Source organism: Caretta caretta, chromosome 4, assembly GCF_965140235.1.
Source record: "Caretta caretta isolate rCarCar2 chromosome 4, rCarCar1.hap1, whole genome shotgun sequence".
Classification (NCBI taxonomy): domain Eukaryota; kingdom Metazoa; phylum Chordata; order Testudines; family Cheloniidae; genus Caretta; species Caretta caretta.
This window is the reverse complement of record NC_134209.1, coordinates 102375379-102399769: the sequence shown is the minus strand read 5'-3', so window position 1 is coordinate 102399769 and position 24391 is coordinate 102375379. Positions and strand designations below refer to the sequence as shown.

Sequence of the window (24391 nt, the reverse complement as noted above, 5' to 3'; positions counted from 1 at the left end):
GGGCTCCCCACAGTGACCCAACTGACCCACTCTAGCCCAGGCTCTTGGGTCCTGCCCCCATAGGCTCTGCTGACCCCAGAGCCGGGTCCCACCACCCTGGCAGATCTTACTGGCTGCAAGCAGCCCCCAATCCTGGGCACCAACAGCAGCAGCAGAAAACATGGGAGTGCCGCCTGCACCATGGTACCAGCCAGTCCAGCAGTCATCTTGCACTGCCCGGCTCCAGCTTCTGACCTGGCGAGGGCCTCAGGGAGGTGACAGAGGAGGAGGTGAGGCCCGCGCTTACCTGAGGAGGAGCAGCAGGTGGGGCCATGGAGAGGGGTGGGACCTCATGATGATGGGGGGGACAAACCCCTTCCCCCAATTTTCTGTCTAGCCTACCTTAAGTCCCCCCTCCCCCACCACCAACAGGAAGAGGTGGCACCGCCCACGTGTAGAATGTTGCAGGTTTTCATATTGAGTAAGGGCTTTATGTTTACAAACAGCATCAAAGAATTTTAAACCATTATCAGTCATGGTTGTCTTGTACTGCTAGGCATTTGTACTTTCATTCCTGTCCTATAACTAAATGTTAAGTTAGACAAATGTGCTTAAAGGAAATGGCTTTTTTATTCTATTTTATAAAAATTATGACATATTTAATGTCAAAAAGGTTTACATAGTAAAAGGCTTTTCTCTTTTCTCTGAAACGGGTATTTACAGTATGCTACAAATAAAAATCTGTTTAACTAAACATACTGACATATTCCAGTCTTTTGGCTAATATATGTCAGGTCTTATTTGACGCATTTTGATCGTGTATTTTGTTTCAAATATAGCTCTGTTTTAATTCCTAAAATTTTCCAACATGGAAGAATCTGTATGGATTAAATATATCAGCAGAGTATAATATAAACTGTTAAAAATCTAACTGGATATATAAAGGGTTACAAAAGCAACAACAACAAAAAAAGACAATGAATCTATGCTGATCTAATGGGACACATTAAAATGATTTAATGAAACAAATATCTTGATGAAGGCAAGAAACAAAACAGCATTTTTTCCATGTTAGTCAAATGTAATCACTTAGTGAAGACAGTACTTTTTAATATTGTTAAACTTTTCTTCTGTTCTGAACTAAAACAATTTCTATTTTCTAAAACCTGTAAAACCAACAATGTAAATGTCTTTCAAGTTACAGTAAAACCTGCCCTAGATATCACCTCTGAAGAGAGACTACTTGTAATGAGTGACTACTTGCAGAGGCCACGGAAGACCACCGCTCTCTGGTGGCAAACCTTTGAAAAGAAAGACCACCTCTTATAAGCAACCACTTTTGCTAACTCCCATGAGTGGTCACTCTTGGCAGGTTTTACTGTAGTTCACTGCAAGTTATCACAATAAACCAGCTTCATCTTTTTTATTGTGAAAATGTTTCCAAGTTAGCTAACAAGACAATTTTGCATGAAATAAACGTAACAGAAATAACCAAATATTTGATGTAGATATTTTAGCTCCTACTGTAAGCATGCAATGCTGTTTAATGAACTGGGCTGTTCAATTGTTGCTCAGTCTCACAAATCTACCTTTCCTCAAGCAAATTGGTATCAGATGATTTACAGTACTCCCTCCTTTAGCAAACCTTTCAAATGTTTTTTCAAAGATGCTTCTTTGTGCTGTTGCTTCTTGATGATGCCAATAGCAATTTTATAGAACCACACAAGACACAAAATGCAACAACACACACCGAAAACAAAATACGCAGTTACAGAAGACCAAGCGACCTTTCACCATGTTATTACAACATATTAACTCACCTGGAGTGTTTCTATTTGTTTTCTGATACTGTTGTTAGATGGCATCTAAATAAAGCAATGTGAGACAGCAAAACATAACAAACATGAGAATGGAAGGCACATGCATGTTAGATGAAAAAAAGCACAAAACAACAGGTAGCCATATACTAAGGACTCTATTCACAGAAATAAGGTTTTTCCTGGTAACGGCTTTGAATGCTCCACTAGCTTCAATGGTTTAGTGGCAATGGACACTAATTAATTTCCTAAGGCAAAAAATTATCTTTTCCCAAGAAATACCTCGTCTTCTACTCTACACTTCCCTTCCCACTTGTGCAGACTCTTTAAACCTTTTTCCTCCTTGTCCTTAAGAAGCAGAAGTAGGATCAGAGACCTCATCCTCAGACTCAGGGAAGCTGATAATCTCCTGACCAAGCCATTGAAAATTAACTGTACAGTATCCAAAATAATGGTTTAAAATATTAGCCAAAAACTTGAAAATACTGATACAGTTACATGCTACTGAATCAATTCACGGAAATATTTGTTAAGTGGAATATATTACTCCTGTGCGTCGTAATCTCCAATGAATTTCTATTGGTTTCTAGGTGAAATTTAGAGCTAATGCTATGACCAATAAAGCCCTATACATTATACCAAGAGACCACTTCTTTCTCCATAACATACTGCCACAGCTGTGATCAGCAATGTTACAAAGCCCATCTTTCTCCCTAGCCTTTGGAGGAGGGAGGGGAGTTATAAGAGTAATTAGTAGTATGAGAATGTTATTGTTTCAATTTTTAATTTTTGCCTGATTTTTGCTAGTGGAGGTCAGATGAAACCTGCTGATATTCTAATTAAATAATTTTGATAATTATATTTTAAAGGATGTCAGAGACATTTAGAGTGAATAGGTACTTAATCTTTATTATGCTGCATATAGCTAAATAATTCAAGCAAATGCATAAAAATAAAATATTATGGTGAGACCAAGTAAAAAATGAGGGAGGAGGCGAAAAAATAAATCTAGAAAAGCACCTGCTGGGCAATTAACTACTCATTTAGTTAGCGCCAACATGCACAGAGAAACAAGCTTAGCTGAAGCAAAATAAAAAGATAACTGGGATGGAATTTGAAAGATTCACTTCACCCAAGTCTCAATCCATGGCTAGATAACCACAGAAAACAATAGTGGAACTGCAGTCCAAATGACTTAGTGGTCTACCAAATACCCTGCTAAGTCCCTCATCAATATACAGTACCAAAACTTCTATGTTCTGCATTGCAGAAGCTCAAATATAAAATTTCTGCTGAATAGAGCCCTAAGGTAAATGTGTGAAGTTGTTAATGGGCAAGAAAAATATTCGAAGTAAACAATGCATGCTGCGCAGTTACTACTTAAACTCTTTGGCATTGATAGTTTTAATGCATCAACTGCCAGCTATGGACGGTATGCCAGGAATATCTGACTTCAGGATGCAAAAGAAATTCAGCTTTTTTTTTTTTTTTTTAAAGGAAAGCTTCAATTGCAAAACAAAAAACAAAGCAGACATTGAAAAAATTTGAAGAATGTTAGATGAAAAAATATACAAAAAACCCAACAAGCAACAGAAACATACAAAAGATGTCATGAAGACAAAAGAACCTTCAAAAACATCAAACTCTGTGTTTTGCTTTAGCAGCTTTCACCGTGGTTTACATAATTTAAATCATAAGCATGTAGACAAGATTTGGAAATTGTTACACATAGCTAGCCAGAAACAATGCTAACAATAAGGTGAATCCATTACTTTGAAAATATCAAAACCAAGATGTTAAACAAAATAAACATTACTAATAAACCACATTAATAAAAATTTATGAAAGAGTATATTACAGTAAATAATTTAAGCTTTAAATTAGGACAAAACCCCATAATTTCAAAATATCAATGATCTGTGTCATTTATTAATCCAGTAATATTGACAATGCTATCGAATTCAGTCAAGAGTTAAAAGGGACACTAAGTTTTATATTCAAAATTTACACAACTTTAAAATTTGTATAGGATGTAGAGATCATTTCCCCTCCAGACTACATATTTAGTTTCTTTTTTAATCAACTAATTTATCAAACAGGAAGATATATTTTGAAATTACTATTTATATTACTTAAGTGTGAGAGCGCGCACACATACACAGACCTCCCAGCAATAATTTTTATGTGATCAAAAGAGTTATTGTTTGTGCTCTCTGCTGGCTGTAGAACAACAGCTGAGTAACAAACACTGCTCCTAGAGCTATGCAAACATGAACCAATGAAGCTGATGCACAAAGATAGCATCAAATGGACCTAAATGAGTTAAAACAGCTACCTTTTGCATTTAAAAAAAAAAAGTGCCATGCCAATTCCAGCACCACATAAAACACAGGAAACGCATTACTAAACAATGGAGAATTAAAACATTCAAAAGGTTTTTAGAATAATTATTTGACAGTGTTCTTTTAAACAGCTAATTATTTATTTTGCTTTAGTTGGTATTAAAATGCTTAAAGTTCATAAGACTGAATGCCACTAATTTGTGACAGGTTTCTGAACTAAGAATGTTTCTTACCTTTAAATGTGACAAACAGTTCTGCAGGAAAATGTGCCAGTTATTTAAAAAAAACTGTTTCTGACTGACACACAACAGGCAGGTGATCAATGGATACAGAGCCTACAAGGAGGGAAAAAAGAAGAACTGATCAAATTGCTCTGTGAGAAATACATTCAGGAACAACACAATCACCCCAGTAAAACCTGAGTAAGGCTTTGGGTGCTCAGGAGCACTGCCTTTTCCCCTGTTCTACCTTCACAGATTTAATACAGTTTGTAAGTACTTGAGCCATGGTGCCTTCTTCTGCTGGAGACAAAGTGCTGTAAGATTTGTTAAGGTGTTAAAAGTTTTTCAACAGAAAGTATACTGGTCCTTAATACAAAATTGGTCTCATTCACAGTCATTTTGGTATAGGATGAAAGTTAGGGGAGAGAAATACAACCTAGTTAAATAATAAGAATAATGCAACAATGTTTCTGACTTTAAAAAAATAAAACTAAATGTCCTCTCAGCACCAAGTTTGACAATGATATCATTACATTCTTGTTACAAACTAGTGTTTAAATGTCTATAATGACAGCCATTCCTTAATTCTTGGAATCCTAAAATAGGATAGCAATGGAATCTCTATTGTACTCAAAGTCCTCCATATGTGAATGTAAGAGATTATTTTAAAGTAATTTTAAAGTAAATTTAATAAAAGTACAAACCACAGACACAAAAATTAGCCTTGTGCCAGATGCAAAGTGAGACGAATTCACTTGCATTATAGGAATGTGAATAAAGGGAGTGACAAATACTACACCAAAAAAAATTTTAAAAATAAAGAAAAGTATAGTTAAATCCTTGAAAGGAAACACACTTTAAAAAAAATCCATGAGCTAAGCTTGGGGAGATAAACAGATGCTGGGAAAAGCTGAAACATGTGGGCAGAAGAGCTAATAGATAAGAGCAGGGTAGTTAACAGGCAGCTGGTCTTCTGCAAAAAATATATGGTCTGCCACTTCTGCCCTTTAATTAAATCCACATTGAGATTCTGACTGAACAGAATTTATACTATCAGAGGAGATATCAGGGAACAACAACTCCACATCACAAACCACTGAAATAATTAAAAAAAACTGTCAGTTTCAGGAAAGGCTCGGGAATGAGAACAGAGGTAGAATTACTTTTCATTCACAGGGAGAACAAATCCTGCACAACGACACCAACATCAAAGATCAAGCAGAAGCAGTATAAAAAAGCATAAATTTAATCCTTGCGCTGCCTTTAGGAGTTAAGACTTTATATTAAAGAACTCCCTTAACTTTCCTTGGGTAAATCATTAATCTAAAAATATAATATATATCAGTAAATATGTGAAGAACTGAAATATTTCTTTAATACCAGTGAGTGCTTCTTTCTTGAGCTCAATTCAAAGGTAGTCTGGTAGAGCATCTCCACAAAATTTTTCAAACATGGCACATTCACTTCATTTTTAACAGCCTAGTGAAAATAAATATAAATAATTGAGTATAGAGATCTAGGCAGAAAGAAAGAAGTTAAAATATATTAAAAGCGGAACTATACAGGCATATGAAAATTCAACATTTAGATTATCTTTAAGGTTAGTGAAGTTATTCAAGTCTTTCTGTAGAAGATGTAATGGGCAGCACATGAAATCAATGTGTCATATAGCACAAACATCTAGTAAAACAATGAAAATGTTGCGACTAACAAAGTGCAGAAACATCTGTTCTGAATTTGCATGCTTTAACTAAGGAAAAAGAGTCTTATTTTTAAACACATGCTAAGTGCGTAAACTATTTTACTATAGACAACACCAAATTCTTAGACAGAAGTTTCTTTTAAACTGTGTGTAGTTTTTTGTTAAAAGAGGTCACTCAACTTTTCTCACTGTTACCCTTTTTCCTTAATGCACAATAAATCTGAGAGCTGGGACTCAATAAGAATGGGGCTTATTACTGTGTACCCTATCATAAATGCAGTGTCTTCATTTGGTTTCACAATTCAGGCGCAAAATCACCATGGATTTGTTTCGATGCATGAACGTGCGCACACACTCACACACTCTAAGGGCTTTCCCACTCTGTTGTACAAACCCAGAACTGCTGCCTTCCCATGCACCCACCCTCTCCCCATCAACACATCTCTCCTAGTCCATATTTAGGCTTCCATTGCTGACCAACTTCACTGTGTGTTCTCTCACCTTCACACTTCATCCTTTAATGTTAGTATTTGTCCAATTAATATTGTAAGCGCTTCAGGGGAGGGACCTGTCTAAACTATGTGCTTTGTAAAGAAACAAACACATCAAAGGTGTTACAGAAGTAGTCCTAATTAGTTTGATTTTACACTGGACAGACGCACTGAACTTCACATTTGTAGCAACTGCAAGTTAATAATTTCTCTCTAGTCCTTCTATATAAAAGGTAACTGAATTTCTTAATTTTTATTATTTCGTTCATAAAGCAGTCATCAAAAAATGGCAACCCCATTTTGCTCAGTGCAATAGTCTGAATGTTTACGTGATGAGAAGCAGACAAATTGTGAAATGCACTTGAAAAGTATTTGAGCCAACAAAGTGGCTCTCTTGATATAAAAAAATAACTTTTAGGGTATCATCAATGTATTAAAGTGGTTCAAAGAGGCATAATTGGCTCCATTTTACATTTAAATCCAAGTTGGGTTACTGTCTGTGATACAATGAAAGCAGTATAACACAAATTGGAACGAACAACACTGTCTTCTCTGATTGTAACAAAGTGAAGGGTCCTGAGCGTAATGACAGAAGTCCTTTCAGTCACTTGATGAATGGACTCAGGACCCACCATTCTTTGGGAAGGTACTTTGTTTACCAGCAACGTATTGTGGTCTGGCATTTGCTAATGAAACTATCATTTGACATAACCATCTCACCAACTTCTACAAAGTTTCTAAACTCATTTTGTGGAAGTTTATTGAGAAAGTGATGGCTGGCCAACATCAGACACACAATTTCCTTTAATCTTTAGGATACCTATCATCCAGGCTTCAGGCTTGGATGGCACAGAGTCTTCTTGACTTACAACCTCCTCAGGGAAGGAGAAGTGTTATGGGCTGCTGTGTTTTCAACATGCTGATGATACTCAGCCCTGTTTCCTATTCCTTTAGCCTAGGCAATGCAGTTTTCCTTTGTCACTGTCTGTTGGAGGAATGAACTCAGATGAAAGCTGTTTAGCTCAAATTCAACTGCGTAAGATGCAGATGATACGTACTGGCAAGAGAAATCATTCTAAGAAAATGGCAGAGGCTGTGACTTCTCCCTCAAATGAGGGATTATGCCCACCAAACATCAAGGTTGTTCACAAATTCAGAGTCTTATTGGACTCACTTAGCCAAAGGACTGCATCCTTTTCTTTTGCACAGAAAATCATTTTTGAGGTCTGCGTACATTTCAGTCACCTACAGGCTATAACAGGCAGTAACATGCTACACTTGGGGCTACATTTGAAGGCTGCTCAGAGGCTTCAGCTGGTGAAGAACAAGCCAGTGAGAGCTTTGCTTGAGTAAAGACTAAATAAGAACTGCAGAATTCAGCCTATCACAATAAATATGAGAGATAACAGTTATGGTGAGAGAGCAATTACTCTAGGCCTAAAGACAAGTGGGAAACCAGATAATAAGTAGGAAGTACTGATATGCTTGCTTTCATAGGAGCACTTAGGTACTGATAGGTAAATTCTTGCCTCACTGCATTTGCCCAACAGCTTTTATGGGTCTGCACAAATTCAACCCAGTGAGGATTTATTGAAAGAATTGCAGGAAGAAAAACTAATCAAACTCACGCGCAGGGGGGGTGGGGGTGGAGACTACTTACAGCAGCCACAGGGATGAGAATCTCCACAAACAAACCAGCAAGTGCATGTTTTATATCTTTATCTTTTACTTCCAGGAAGTACTGAGCACATTCCTTTACGATCAAGTGTTAAAAAGACAGCAACAACAAACAAAAACAAAAGACAAAAATAAAGACATTTTAAGTTTTAATTTGTTGTATAAGAACATCACCAACTGTCCTACACTGGCAGCTACTTAAAATTAATAATTTTAAAAATAAAAGTTAGCCCATTCCTCAGCAGCATCTGAGACTCATTCATACCATTATCAAAGGTAAGGTTTCAAATTCTATGCCTCTACCCCCAGCAATTTTTTTGAAAACTAAAAACAGTTGCAACCGCAGTTGTCTTTCTATTATGTCTTTTTCCCATAAATAGAATTATAAGGTAAATCTTCCTGCTCAGATTGTTTTAAAATATCTGAAAACATGCGGTACTCTTATGGTCATTACTAGAAAATTTTTAGGCATTAAGAATACTTAACATTTATAAATGTTACTATGTACTATCATAACTTATATACAAAACATAATTTTAGAGAAAATATTTACAGTAAGGGTTTGATCCTGCAAGACTATGAGCACTATAGTCTCAATCCAGCAAGGTATTTAAGCATGTGTGTAAGTCTTTGCAGAATCAGGACCTAAACTGGTAACTGACTGCCAAAAATATTTAGCTTAGTTTGGAAGAAGCTCTAAGTCACTGATTAATATAATGTTTAAAATATATATTAAATAAGATGTCTCAAGAGAAGAGTAAAAAATACCAAGTTGTTTTTGTACTGGGCAACTTTGTTAGATTAAAATAGTTATTTAATGTTCTTGCAATTATTGTTCTTTGAGACGTGTTGCAGATGTGCATTATGCTGTAGGTATGTGAACACTTTGTGCCCTGGTACTGGAGAATTTTTCCCTACTGGTACCCACAGGAGCAGCCCAGCCCACAGCCGAGTTCCTTGTTTCTCAAGTGAGTGTATAAAGGGCAAAGGTGCCCCACCTATCCTCCAGTTCCTTCACACCAGAACCCAGTGGTAGACTCTCACGCATCAGAGAAGGAGGATGGGTCATGGAATGGACATATGCCTCAAATTCTGAAGAACAAACCATTACAAGAAGGTTAAGTAACCATTTTTTCTTCTTTAGGTGCTTGCATATGTCTATTACACTGTAGATGACTCCACGGCCCACGTCCTGAGGTAACAGCTTGGGAATCTCTTCTGAAGAGGGACTTCCTCACCTACATTTGCTTCTTCCCTTGAAGTGGGCAGACAGTGTGTAATGTATGGTGGAAATATAGACCAAGGACCCATTGCTGCTCTACAAATGCCTAGATTGGGGACATGCACCAGAAACGCAGCTGATGTTGAATGTGCTCTGAAGCACACACTGAGACTATCAGGAGATGTTACTCTCTTAGCAGTATAAACCATTGCAATGCAGTTGGTGATCCATTTGGAGGGTGTCTAAGGCTACATCTACACTAGCAACTATAAACAGTTCCATGCACATGGTTGTGCCATAACCCCCTTATTATCCACATCTAAACCTCAGAAGCACTTTTGTCAGACGGCATGAATACAGGGCAAATAAGCTACCTGCTTGAGGGGTGTGAGTAAGTACATGCCTCAGGCTGTGGCACAGCCTCATACCCATGCAAGATTTGCTGTGTGGACAGGGGTAAGGGGCATGTACCACATTTTGAGTTTCAATAGTCCTCTGCACCCAATTACACAATGCACTGAACCCCATTGTTCCTGTCCCTTACCCAATCCATAAAGATCAGTCTTCCCATTTTCACTACTAGTAGTAAGCTGCACTTGTCACACCAGAACAGCTTTCTGCTACACTCTTTTGATCAATATAGGTGAATCTGGATCCTGCTTTGCAAAGAGCTAATCTGGCCTGCCAGGTGCTGGTCAATGTGTGGTTGGAGTACACAGTCTTTAAGACTTCTCCTGGAGTGGCAGGAACATACACCTACACCCAGAAATTTCACTGAGGCTGGAGCAGGAGGGTACTGAGCTCAGTGCCGGGAATGCATCAAGCTCTTGAGGCTTCTGTACAGGAGGGCAAAAGACTCCAACAATCTCTCATCGTACATGTCCCTTCTATGATGAATGGGACCAGGTGGTGTCAAGAGCTCCCAGTACACAGCCTAAAGTTGCTCAAAACTCCCTCCTCAACCCCACCTCACTGTCCGATGGGATGTCAATGAGGGCCAGGGCAAAGAGGCAGCAGTGAGCATGGAGGATACCCTGGAAGACCTGGAGGACAAGAAGCATGTTTCTGCACCTCTACCTGGAGAAGCAAGTTGAGGAAGCAACCCTTTTACAAACCGGAGGAGGGCACTGAGCCATGACAGGAACAGGAACCCAAGGCTGGTAAGTTAAAATGGAGACCCATCCTCCCCGCCAATATCCCCTCTTGCACTGTGCTACATTCCTGATTTTAAGCACAGCTCATGCTCTGCTTCAAATCTTAAACAGTCCCTGAGAAAGACAAGGGCATAAGTCAATGATTTTATAGATTTCTGATGAACCACTTGTGACGGTGCCCCCCATAAGGCTCTATGGAAATATGTTTATGAATGTATATATGACATAACTGGAATATGTTTTATGCTACATATGCCATGTAACATATTTATGTAAAGGTTATGATCTACTGAATCTATTCATCCTATTTGTATGCATGTGTCATCATTGTATTCGAAGTTATGAATATTGGCTGTATACTGGTTTGATTTTAAATAACCTTAGTAAGGCATTTGGTCAGCTTCTTTAGAAAGGAATTTGCAAGTTAAGTGTCCACTCAAGAAGCACTTAACGCACAATGGATCTTGGAAGGCTCCAATCCACATAAGAAGTCTACATGAGGACATTCAAGGTAGCATGTGGACAATGGCTGCTGCCTGTAAAAACTGAGTCATGCATGGACATGTGACTTGCCCATGTGACTCCAAAATTCCATCTTGGAGCTGGACTTTGCATAGGAGAGAGGAGGGGGTCTCCACTCACAAGAAAAGGTCTATTTAAACCCTTGAGAGACCCCTCCATTTTGTCTTCAGCTGGCTCAAGAGATAGCCTCTCCACCCCCCAGAATACCTGAAAGAAACTGGAAAACAGGACAGTAACTAAAGGGGGTGTGAGTGACTGCTGGACCCAGACTAGAAGGAGACTAGTCTGTAAAAGGAAGCTTACTTGGAATTCCTCTGAGGGTGAGGTTTTATCCGTATTCAGTTTTATTAGACATAGACTTGAGTGTTCTATTTTATTCTGCTTGGTAATTCACTTTGTTCTGTCTGTTACTACTTGGAACCACTTAAATCCTACTTTCTGTATTTAATAAAATCACTTTTTACTTATTAATTAACCCAGAGTATGTATTAATACCTGGGGGCGGGGAGGCAAACAGCTGTGCATACCTCTCTATCAGTGTTGTAGAGGGCGAACAATTTATGAGTTTACCCTGTGTAAGCTTTATACAGGGTAAAATGGATTTATTTGGGGTTTGGACCCCACTGGGCATCTGAGTGTTAAAGACAGAAACACTTCTTAAGCTGCTTTCAGTTTAAGCCTACAGCTGTAAGGAGAAGTGGTTCAGACCTGGGTCTGGGTTTGCAGCAGGCTAGTGGGTCTGGCTCAAACCAGGCAGGGCACTGAAGTCCCAAGCTGAGAGGACAGGGAAAGCAGGGGCAGAAGTAGTCTTGGCACATCAGTTGGCAGCCCCCAAAGGGGTTTCTGTGATCCAACCCATCACACCACTATTATGCTTTTGGCAGAAGCTATAGAACAGATTATCAATGAACAGTCACTGTGCCCATGTCTGTGCATTTCTCAGCTAGCACACCGGAAGTGATGGGCCCAGGGGAGTTTGGACCAAGGGAAGGGAGGAGACATGTTTAGAAAGTTCCCAGCTGGGGATGGGACAGTTGTAGAAAACTTACAGTAGTTTGTCTAAAGTTATTAACAGCTGGTTTTTGTCCCATTGAAGATTATAGTTTCAGTGCTTCTCCTACCCACACCAACCTTACTGTCCCCTTACAAATGGGAGCCATGCACAACTGTGGGGGATAGAGGGAAAGAGTTGAGGTGGAGTTAGGTCCAGAAAGTGAACACTTTGGTTAAATGTGGAAAAGTTGTTGTTGTAACCGTGTCAGTCCCAGGATATTATAGAGTCAAGGTAGGTGAGATAATATTGTGACATTGTACTCCATATTCTTTACGGAACTATGCTTATGATATGGATATGACATAACTGAGATGTACTTTATGCAAGATGGGTCTTGTAAGATATCATTGGCAAGGTTATAATTTACTGAATATGATTATCCAATTTGTATGCAAATATAATTTTTGTATCTAAAGTTAGGAATATGGACTATGTAACCATTACAACTGGGTGTCTATTGGGAAGACACCCACCAGATGACAGGCCATCGAATTTGATGAGCCATCAGAAGGGCACACCAAACCATGAAGATACTAATCTCTCTCCCTCCTGGGAGGCATCCAGGACATAACTGTGACACTACTAGGTCAGGTGGTCTTGTCACCTGATACTAAACATTACCTACGACATCTTGTAACTTTCCACTGGAAGGGAAGGGGGAGTCAAGTTTGGGAAACAAAGGCCTTATGTAAATCCTATTTAAGGGTAGGGAGGAAGGCAAACAGGATGACTCCTCTCCATGGCCTGTTTGCCCAAGAAGAAAGACTGCTAAATCCACCTGAAGAGAAGGCAGGGAGGGAGTTCAGACTGAGACAGGGGTCCAGTCTGAAAAGAAATATAACTGGAACTTTGAACCACAGAAACTTTGCAACCTGCCTAAAATAACATTTAGGGTAAGAAAGTACATTTTGTAACCTGTTTCTTAAGTATTTTGAGCTTAGCTTGCGTGTTTTGTTTTATTTGTTTAGTAATCTGCTTTGTTCTATTATCTCTTATATTCAGTTAAAATCCACCTTTTGTAGTTAATAAACGTATTTTGTTTATTATTGAACCCAGTTTATGTAATTTCTAACTGAGGGAGGGGGGCAACCCATTACAAATATCTTTTATTGGACCAACTTCTGTTGGTGACAGAGACAAGCTTTCAAGCTTACACAGAGCTCTTCTTCGGGTCTGGGAAACTAAATCAGTGTCACTGCTAAATACAGGACTTGAACATGATTATTTAGCATAAATATTTAACACACATTTCAAAGGACCATTCAAGGTAAAGTGGCCTATTAACACCCCTCCAGTCATATGGGGGGAAGAGGGAAGATGGGGGGGGTTGTTAGTGGGTTATAAATTGCTGTAATAAGCAATATAAGTGTCTCTATTCAGTCCATGATTTTTAGTGTCTATGAATTTAAGCTCCCAGGCTCATCTTTTGAAAGCATTGTGCAGGTTTCTTTTGAGGATGAGGACCAATATGTCTGAAGGATCGTCTGTTGAAGAGTCCCTCACTCTAAGCTTTGAGGCAATGGATGCAGACTTCTGCTTGTGCTTCTGGGGCCTGAGCTTCCCTTAGATGACTGAGAGGGCTCCAAAGCTGATCTAAAGATATACCAGAGGCACTCCTCCAGCAGCTTTTTCCTAGTCTTGAAGCTGTGACAGATAGAGCACCTATCTCTGATGTGGCCCTCACCCAAAACACTTGAGGCAGCAGGACCAAGGGTCACTAACAGGCATAGGCTTTTTGCAGCCTGCATAAGATTTGAACCCCAGGAGACTTTGACATATACTCCCCACCCCCGTAGGCTGGATCCAGAGACCTGACAGACTGAAAACAGGACAAAAGAAGGACTAAATCAAAAGAAACAAACTTAAACTTATAACACTAAAAGAAAAGAAAATGAATAGTCATAACTTTTTGAGTACCACTAGGTAGATCAAATAGTTGTTCACATGGAACACCAATGTGCTGATCATGGATGGTAAGAAGGAACTGGAAGAGGGACAGGGTGTCTCCACCCTTTATACCCTTATTCACAGCACAAGGGGCTCAGCGGTAGGCAAGGCCACTCCTTAAATTTCTGCTAGGGAAAAAGTCTCCAGCACTGATGCACAAGGAGCTCACACACCACACCTACAGTGCAGTGTACATATGCAAGCCATCAAAGAAGACAGAACCTTGCTAACGAAGACACACAGAAGATAAATCTAGTTTCAAAATGACATCTGCTTTATTTCCAGGTGGTGCACATTTACCTGCATGAACTGAAATGATGCTTCAAAGTCTTCTACAGGATACATTTTTACTCTGAAAAACTTCATCCCCATAATTAAGCTGATGATACTTTGTACTACGTGAGGACTCTGTTCCTTCTGCCGCAGTTCCTTTAATTCAGTGACAAACTTCTTCCTAACAGCCTGAAACCTGGATAATTTACACACATAGCAAACATTGATATTGCTTAGTTCAGTTTAATTTATTTCTATTTTAAACATATTTTTCAAGTAACTTTATCTGACAATGATATTGTAGCTACAGTTAAAGAGACACAGTTAAGGTAGACAGATTTTATTTCTTGTATTTGATGTCTAGATACTGTGGTGATTAGCATATTAGAAAACATATGTAGGCAGAGCAAATAACATTTGAGGGATGTCAGCTTTCTATTTACTCCATCTATATACCTAAAAAATGGCAGCATCTTCTTAAAAATCTTCCTGATGCATAGTTTTGTTGAATAAATGAGCACTTAGCTATTTTAAAATTACAATTACACTCACTGGCCTTTACACAAAAATATCTGAGGCATGTCTCTGTAACTGCATATAGACAGCATTTTTCTCATTTGAGTTGTATCTGTTCCATTCTTTGAAGGAGGAAATACAATGTAATTTACAAAAAGCTGCTCAGAGAGAGAGGATACCTATGCATTTCAATACCTTACAGGTGCAAACATGGAGCAGATAGGCAAACCAGAGAATAAACCCTGAATACACAAGTACATAAAATGTACCTATAATGCAAGATACAATAGGTCTTATTTTTAAATTAAACTCATTAGCTTTGAAAATATTTCTTAAATGTCTAATCTGTAAAATCTTATTAAATGATAGAAATACACAATATGCATCTCATGAAGTTATGAGCCATTAAACACTCCCATTTTATTCCAACCCTCATTGGACAGACTTGGAATTGTACTCAAGCTAATGAGAGAGACTAGTAATGAGAGAGAGGAAAGTGCCATACTGAAGGAAGCACTGTGCAATAGAAAGATGTATAATTTATGTTTCAAAGAAAGGACAGCATTTCTTACTTTGTTAGACTATGGGAATGATGCACAACAATATGTCTGCTATGCCAAATGTTTGATTAGTAACTGACTTCCTTATGTACAACTATGGAAAAGCTTCCAGTTTGCTAACATTATTAATAAATGTGCTGTAAGTAGTAGTCAGGGAGGATAGTTTTACCTTTTGGAGGAAAAAAAAAGAGGGAAAAGGAAGAAGTGAAATATCGAGCTTACTTTGATTGAGCAAGAACCCCTATCACTTCTGCATATAAATCTGCAATAATATGCACATTCCCAGTGTTGGTTCCTGAATACCTATGGGGAGAAGAAAAGAACAAGGATGTGCTTTTAGAAAATATTATTTGAACATATCAACAGTGTGCTCAGCGGTATACAAAACATAAAAGGTGCTCCATGCAATGAGGAATTCCAATCTGAATAGAAAGACCACACTTCACTGGGAACTCTTTCAGACCTACATTCTGTTTTTAAGTTTAAAAATGGATAACATCTGAACTGGTGTAGGTTAATTTTGGTAGGCTTACTGGATGCAATACATTTTAAGGTGGAACTGTATATAGCACTCTACATGGGAAGAGTTTATTTATGTAACCTGACAACGAACTTCTATTTTTCTTGCCCTTATTGTGCAAATTAAGCTGTATATTTTAAGACAAACAAAATAAGCCTTCTATTGCACACAGCTGTCTTTTTTAAACAGTCATGATTTTTAGCTTCAAAAATCAGTATTAACTACATTTTTTGTGTATTATCGCCAAATCTATTAGGTGTGAGGCAATCAGAACAGAAAACCTATGCAGTCAGTCTGAAAACAGCCGGATGATAAAGCACTGTGAATTAAAACAAAAAATATTATGTGCATGAATTAAACTTGACTTACCCTTCCTTGTGTTTAAAGTGCTTAAAAGCCAAATTCAGAACTTCATGTACTAAAGGATCTGGCACTGGATGAACAGGTATCTGAAATATAGATACAATTTCACTTTATTATATCAGTACATAAATACCACAGTGCTACGCCCCTTAGAAATATTCAAGAATAGATTAGGAGGCAGATCCTGAGATGGCGTAACTGTCACAGTTCCACTGACTTCAGTGGAGCTGTGACAATTGAAACCAGGTGAGGTTCTGTGCCTAGATATTCAAGCACTATGACTCCACATCAGTGATGTGTGGCATTCTGTTAAATAATTTGACTACTGAGTTTAAGTAATCAAAAATGGCACTCAAAAATTAAGTGATCACATCATTATGTGCATATCATGAATAGCTATGAGTCTAGATTAACTGTTTCATTTCAGACCTCACTAACTGATGTGGTCTGACCATTCCAGATTTAACCTCAAATGTAGGGTAAAGATATTCATGTCAGGGAAAGGAGGCCAAAGGCATCAGTTTAAAAGCTCATCCATCTGGTTAAGAGCAAAGAGAAAAAGCAAGAACAGAGAAGAGGAGTTTATGCCCAGTTTGTATCACATCAAAGGAGGTGACAAATGTGTAAGGAAATGGTTGAACACTGGCCCCAAATGCACAGCCCACCTTTGCCCAGTGTGTATGTGTTTTTTTTTTTAAACTGTCAAAAATCATGTTTCTGAAGCTTTTTGATGATTAAAGTATTTTATAAGTACTATATATCAGAGTGGCCACGCACACATCAATTTCTTCCTAAGAATAAAGTAGATTTGGTGTAGAGATCAGGTACAAACACATCTAAGTGGGCCAATCTCACAGTGGCTCTGTTTAGTATCACATAAAAGGTGTAGAGGTTTTATATTTTGGATTCAATGGAAGAGCTTTCCTTTTTAGCCTTTCAGCTATGTTTTCATTTTGCCTCCTAAGAGTCAGCACCTAAAAAGAGCCAAATATATTCTTTAAAAGGTCATTTTTGTTCTGGATGTACACCCACTTTTTACTATTTATTTAACTAATCAAATCACATTACACTACTTTAAATGTTTAAACAGGCTAGCTTTGTCAAATAATTAAATTTTCAAAGACTACTAATAGTAAGTTATTTTTATTTCAGAACTATCCTCCAGCCCCCACACAACCCCCCCAAAAAGAATTTTATGATTCAAGTACAGAGAATGCAATACACCTCTCTGTCCTGGGACTTTCCTCCTGTAAAATTTTCTATTATTATATTTTATACATGAATAAATGTGAAGTTCAATCTAATGCAAATAATGTCGAGTGTTAGCATGCAGCCAACTCTCTTCTGCGAAGTAGTAAGTTGATGATTGCTGATATTGATGCTACTGAGAATGGACAAAAATGAAGAATCTGTAACTGGGGTTCTTTGAGATGGACAGTGCATATTCAGAGTTGGGTTGCACCGGCCGGTGGAACCTTCTAATAGCAGTACCCGTTTAAGCGCTCACACTCCCTCCTACCCCTTCTGATAGCATTCCCGAACACTCGGAGGGTGAGGCTATAGAAGGGGGTCAGATGCCCTCTGCTGCCTCAATTCCTTCTACTTCTCCACGGCCTAGAGTCAAGTTCTATTAAGACTCCGTGGAGTATGAATACTGAAGCTCTCTACCCACTTTCCCCTCTTCTTCTGAGTCCTAAAAATCTTGACTTTAAGAAGAATGTTACTTTTTGGGTACTTTGTTGATTTAGCGTACTTACAGCAAATTGAATCCTGAGGAGCCTCTTGCATGGCAGAAAAGCCCTACCTTCCTATGTGTCAAGAACTGCTCGTATGAAGGGAATTCTCTGTGCAGGACAGATGTGGGACTTTTTCATATTGATCAAAAGTCCTAATCTCTCAGAGCTTGAGAAAGCTCTTTTGAAATGTGAGTTTGAGGAGCCCCATCATCTAGATAAGGGTAAACAAAAATACCTTGCCTTCTCAAAGGGGCTTCTACAGCAGAAAGGTATTTTGTAAAACTCTAGGGGCAGGAGACAGGCCAGAAGGAAGGTCCTTATACTGGAAATGCATTAGCACCATAAAAGCAGAGATATTTGTGGTGATTTGGTCTGATACGGTATCTACACAGGGATAAAAGACCCGCCGCCTGGCTGTGGCTGGCCTGGGTCAGCTGACTTGGGCTCATGGGGCTCGGGTTCTGGGGCTAAAAATCGCCGCGTAGGGAATCTGGCTCTAGCCTGAGCCCAAATGTCTACACAGCGATTTTTTCAGCCCTGGAGCCCAAGCCCTGCAACTCTGAGTCAGCTGACCCAGGCCAGATACAGGTTTTTTATCCTTGTGTAGATATACTCAGAGATACAGAAATAAGCTACCACAATAACTGATGTAAATATGTGAATCTGTGATGAAGAAACTTGTTGATTCCATAACTAACTTTGGATCTGTTAGATGAAATTTATGAAGGAATTTACCCTAATGAGCACTCTTAGCTTTCAGTTTAGGATCCAATGCTGACAGATCTGGAGCCAATGAATCTCCTCAATGTAACGTCACACCACTAACAGGTGCTTTTTTGTCTTTTGCCATCTTTTTTGGAACACAGATGGACAATCTAATGGCTTTTCTCTCACCACTCACTTCTTGCCTCAGAGGACAGTGACAAGGGAGTCTCTGGAGCTTTCATTGTTGGCTCAAAGTTTGAGAACAGACTGTGCGGCAGTCATGGAACTCTATCCCAGAGCCAAAAACCAGACCTTCCATCATAGTACTCTTTTTCTTCGAGTTAGCTGTACGAGGTGATGACACCCATCTTTTTAACTTGTGCTTGAATCCCTTAGAGTTATCAATTCCAAGCAGCTTTGCCAGAAAAGCTTCTTGAAGCAAAAGGGCTTGCTGTCTGTTCAGATGCTCCTTACGTGCTCTCTGAGTGAACATACTGTAGATAGAGCAAGTCAAATAAGAGTGGTAGTCACCAAGACATGCCAAGCATCTGACATGGATGTCCAGTTCCAGGAAGACTACCAGGCAAGATGCACACCTCTTAAAACTGGATTGCTTTGCCTTTGGATCTGCCATTTAGCCAGTAGATGAAACTGATTTTAACAACTATTTAGCTACACTAAAAACAACAACTGACCTAAATAACTAATTATTCTTATCCTAATTATACTAACTATACTAAAAGTAAAAAGCTATCCAGGTCACTAAAAAGTCTTGAGAGAAGGCTCTGGATCCAAGAGATCTGGAGACATCCACATCTGTCTGCTGCTGTAGTTGGAAGGAACAGAGATGGCAGAGGGCAACACATCCCCTTATCCTCAGATGTTTGGGAACATTGAGGGGAAGGATAGGATGGACATGCAAGTACTGTAATGGGTGCTGCTATGAGAACATTCCAACATCTCAGCTGCACCAGCCACCATCAGTTGGAATATGTGGAGAACACTCAAAGAAGAATTATGTTTCCTCATTCTGACTTTTCTTCGCATTAACATAGTCCACTTCAAACAGGATTACCTCAATGTGAAACAGGAACCTTTTCGTACACCCCACAATGTCTACATAGGGGATTTTCAATACAGAACTTTGGTGTGCACTGCTAGTCACATCCCCATAGTCCAAACTGTGCGGCAGAGTAGACATGCCCTCTAAGAGATTTCAATAGAGAAGGTATAAAGAAGGGATGGAGAGCTGAGGAGAGAGCAAGTAGGAGAGGCGGAAAGCTTTGTGCAGCTGAAAGAATTATTGTAACATCACATGTACTCATCCTGTACTGGCCTGAGTCTCATATAAAAAAACTTGAAGTAGATGACAAACATTTGGATGTTAACAATTACAAACAAAGGTTAACAGCAAGCACACACCTTGTAGAAGCTAAAGAGCTTACCTGCTTTAGAACTTCTACTAAAACTAAACAAAAAATGAAATCTACAGCTAAGTCCCTCCTTTCAAGTAGATAATCTCTCTCACGCTGTTGCTCATCCCTAAAGGAAGAAATTAAGAACAAATATTATATGTAGGACTTAATTCAGATACATAGTATAAGAGTTACATATTAGTGCTTGGTTGGTTGTTTTAAAGTAAAAATAGTCAGATACATATCCAATATAGTACATGGTTAGGAAAGAATTATAAGTTTGGAGGGCAGCAGGATTTTTTTTTTTTTTTTGGGGGGGGGGGGGGGGGGAGATTGTTTCAGGAGGCCAGAAAATCTTTCTGATTTTTTTCTTACTGCTTCCATGCCTCGTTCCCCCCCCCCAAAAGGTAGCCAACCCCCCCCCCCCCCCCAAACAACCCAACCCCCACTCTCAAGAGGACATGAACTAGTTAGGAATCACTTCAGAGTGCATCAACACTGCTCCATAAATTAGCCCGAGGAATCATTAAGTTATTCAAGGTGTTACTTCTCCCCAGGTTAAGGACAAAATCTGAGAAACTTTAGCCTCTTCTGACCCAGGAAATAAGACCCCAAAATATTAAATGTTTTGTTATCCAAAAAGTACAACTACACTTTTATAGCAATAAACATATGAACCAAATGCTGATTTGCTGAGGGGAAAAAATCCAATGGCACTTACCCCTTAGATTTTGTGCTAGATCGAGGTCTGTATTCATAAGATTCATCTTCAGTTCCATTTTGACGCCTGTACCAGTCAAACAAGGTGCGTAGTAAGGAGGGGAGACAGTGCTCTGCTACTGAGCTCATAGAGCTTATCAACTGGAAAGATAAAAAAGGTATATTGGTTAATGTAAGATTTATAATTTAGTTACTTCAAATCATCCTCTCTTCTAGATTAATACTGTCTGAATAGTTCTATGTTATGTTAGAGTAATTTTTGTACAAAATAATCTTTATGTTCATTCAAGGGAATTTTTGTAATCACAACATTCTAAATCAAACATAATGAAAAACGTATGATAAAGAAACAAGCAAATATTGTAAAGTTAATCTGGAGGTTTGAAATACTCTATATAGGCAACCATGCTAAAATTATCTAGAAGATGCTAGATATTTTAAAATAATGTACCTGAATGCTGTCACAAAGCAAATTCACATTTAAAGCACACGATTATTTCACAATATAAATTTTGGAAAAGTGATATTCTTCCCAATGTGTTTATGCACGCACTTCTCTTCACAAGTCTTATGAGGTTGTGTCAGGGGTTTGTGGCTCCAGATAAAGTGGCTACTGGAGTGCTCCTAGATGAGGCATAGTCAGACGAACTAGCTCCAAGCAGACTAAGATCAGAGGCCTGGCACAGTGATCTTTCAGTTGGGAACATTTTAAGTTTAACTTGAGGTTTCCTAGATCTCTGGGTTTATTTGCAAAATGACTTCCAAATAGCACACTCCTCAGTGATGTGCCCCTCATCTAGGCAAATTAAGCACTTACCTTAACCATCATTTAAGAGCATTTCTGTCTCTCATACTGGGCAGTTTTTGCAACCTAGGGATGAGTTCACTTTTGACTGAACCAGTACTGAGAGTACTTCCCCAGTAAATAAACAAGAATAGTTTCTTCAAAAAGAAATAAAAGGAAACACTGTAAAATTCCAACATTAACCTAACTAGCTAGCTAGTACTTAACTGCTAATTACATAAAATTTAGAGGCAGCCACTGAGACGTTCAATTCGTAGCCATGAGCAGTGAGAAAGAACAGAGGGAAAGTTGGAACACACTTTCCCTTTTTGCCCTCAGCTGGAGACACAAGGACACTAAGGGTATATGAGTCATCCCATCGGGTACTGCTGATCATAAGTCTCTAGCTTGAGTGCACAGGACACACGCGTACCAACATATATGTGGAGATGCATTCAAAGAAGAAAGAAGTTTTCCACTGCCACACTTTCTTCCTTTTCCTTTCTGATCACTGGTCAATGCCAGTGATTGGAAAGTTGTTTTTAAAACAGGGGTGGGCAAACTTTTTGGCCTGAGGGCCACATCGGGGTTGCGAAACTGTATGGAGTGCCAGCTAGGGAAGGCTGTGCCTCCCCAAACAGCCTGGCCCCACCCCCTATCCACCCCCACCCACTGACTGCCCCTCTCAGAACCTCCGACCCATCCAACCCTCCCCTCCCCACTCCTCCCCCCGGCTCCTTGTCCCCTGGCCGCCCCCTCCTGGCACCCCCCGCCCCTAACCTCCCCACCGGAACCCCACCCCCTACCCAACCCCCTCCGCTCCCTGCCCCCTGACCGCCCCCCAGCTCCCCTACCCAACCTCCTTCACTGCCGCCCCCTTACTATGCTGCTCAGAGCGGCAGGAGCTCGCAGCCCCGCTGCCTGGATGGAGCCAGCCGCGCTGCCTGTGCAGCGGCGTAACTGCGGGGAAGGAGGGGCAGTGGGGTAGGGGCCGGGGCTAGCTCCCCAGCCAGGAGCTCAAGGGCTGGGCAGGACGGTCCTGCAGGCTGGATGTGGCCCGCGGGCCGTAGTTTGCCCACCTCTGCCTTAAGGTGTGCTAGGACATTCACACTTTAAGATTTAGAAAGAAAATAATGCATTAAAGCAATCAAGATGGCAACATAATGTAACATTTTTTAAAAACTAGGCAAAATACTATATTTTTTTATTATTTTTCAAATATTGTGGTTAACAATCTATCCTATAAAACATACTTCACTATTTATAGTTTTTAAACATGATCAATTTTGCAATCCTGTACTTTGTAAAGACAAACTACTCACTCTTCATAATTATCTTTTTGACCCAAGGACAAGAAGTCATCTTTAACAGGAGTAGTTAGACTTTATCAGGAGGAGGAAGAAAGAAGGGGGATAACCTAAGAAAGGAAACTCTAAGACCCCTTCAATTTGCAAGCTACTTTCCCTCTCTCCAGACTGCCTTTTAGTGTTTTTAGCCCCACTCAATATCCTACTTTATTTACTATTCCCCTTCGTCATCTGTTCTATAGCCTCCTTCTATATTCTCTTTCCTCATGCTGAGTTCAGCTTCTCACTCCAACATAGTGCTGTTCTGACTGGAAAAGGTTTAGAAAGGTAGCCTCCATGGTTCTTCTTCCCCCACACTCCTACTCAGAGTCTCCCTTCTCTCTCCACCTGGGCTGTCTACTCTGCTTCCCCTTTGGGTCTCTCCTTACTTTCTTCTCTTCTGCTGCAACAGAGCCAGAGCTCTGACAATGCTGCTGCAGGAGCTGCTGCAATGCTGAAAACCACTTACGTTGCAAAACAGCTCCCTCTGCATATTGGCTTTCAGAGACACTTACTTCTAAATAACATGTTCTCTCCAACTCTGGACATCACATCAAATAGCAGAATCAGAGATGGGGACACAAAAAACACAACCATATGCCATACATTGAGTAGCAAGGCTGTAAATTCAATTATGATCAAATATGTCTGAACATCCATCATTAACTATTGTCTCCTTCTTAGTCTTTCAGCTTCCCACCTTGGGTTTGCCTAGGATCGTCTGCACCTCACCTCATGGAATTTTCTTATTTGAGGACACCTGCATGAAACTTCCTAAACAAAAGTAATCTCAACAAAAACAAGATTAAAAATAGGAAATAGAATTAAAACAACAGAAATGGTTTGCTTAACATATCTCATGTGAAAACAGACCAGGTACTTTCACCTTAGTTACCGAAGAAAAAAATAAAAGTGATTGGTTTACATCCCCTGAAAGCAATCCCATCTCAGACTATTCTAGTCCACTTGTCAGTACTGCAGTGATGTCTTAATACCAACTCCTTTTCTGTGTCCCCTGTCAAGTTGCTTATTAAATCCTAGTTTTCTGAAGTCAAAGAGATTCAAAAACTGTTCATGAAACAGTATCATTCTCCACCTTCTAGGCAATGGTCCTTGAGAAAATAAAACCCTTTAATGATTACATTTTAGAGTAGGTAACAAAAATCGGACTTATTATCTCTGGTAATTATTTAACATAAACCAGTACACTAACATTCTAAGTTAATCATCTGAACAGTAGAACTGTGATCCTCTGCTTGAATGGAACACCTTAATTCCATAAAACCTGAAAAAACAAAAACAGACAATGCAGTATCTTAAATGAA

At 39.3% G+C, this 24391-nt stretch overlaps 1 protein-coding gene across 12 annotated transcripts in view; it reads right to left on the bottom strand.

The window, feature by feature from the left end:
* FRYL (FRY like transcription coactivator) overlaps positions 1-24391 on the bottom strand; it is a 415631-nt gene that overhangs the window by 189974 nt on the left and 201266 nt on the right. For 9 of the 12 annotated variants that reach the window (XM_048848366.2, XM_048848367.2, XM_048848354.2 and 6 more), the window contains 9 exons: positions 20938-21077; positions 20247-20343; positions 16367-16446; positions 15700-15780; positions 14429-14597; positions 8213-8305; positions 5740-5838; positions 4372-4473; positions 1800-1844 (listed from right to left, as the gene is read on the bottom strand). In XM_048848366.2, coding sequence (XP_048704323.1) covers positions 1800-1844; positions 4372-4473; positions 5740-5838; positions 8213-8305; positions 14429-14597; positions 15700-15780; positions 16367-16446; positions 20247-20343; positions 20938-21077 — 906 coding nt within the window. The remainder of the gene's footprint in view (positions 1-1799; positions 1845-4371; positions 4474-5739; positions 5839-8212; positions 8306-14428; positions 14598-15699; positions 15781-16366; positions 16447-20246; positions 20344-20937; positions 21078-24391) is intronic. The other 3 variants (XM_048848359.2, XM_048848361.2, XM_048848368.2) reach the window with 1 other exon arrangement.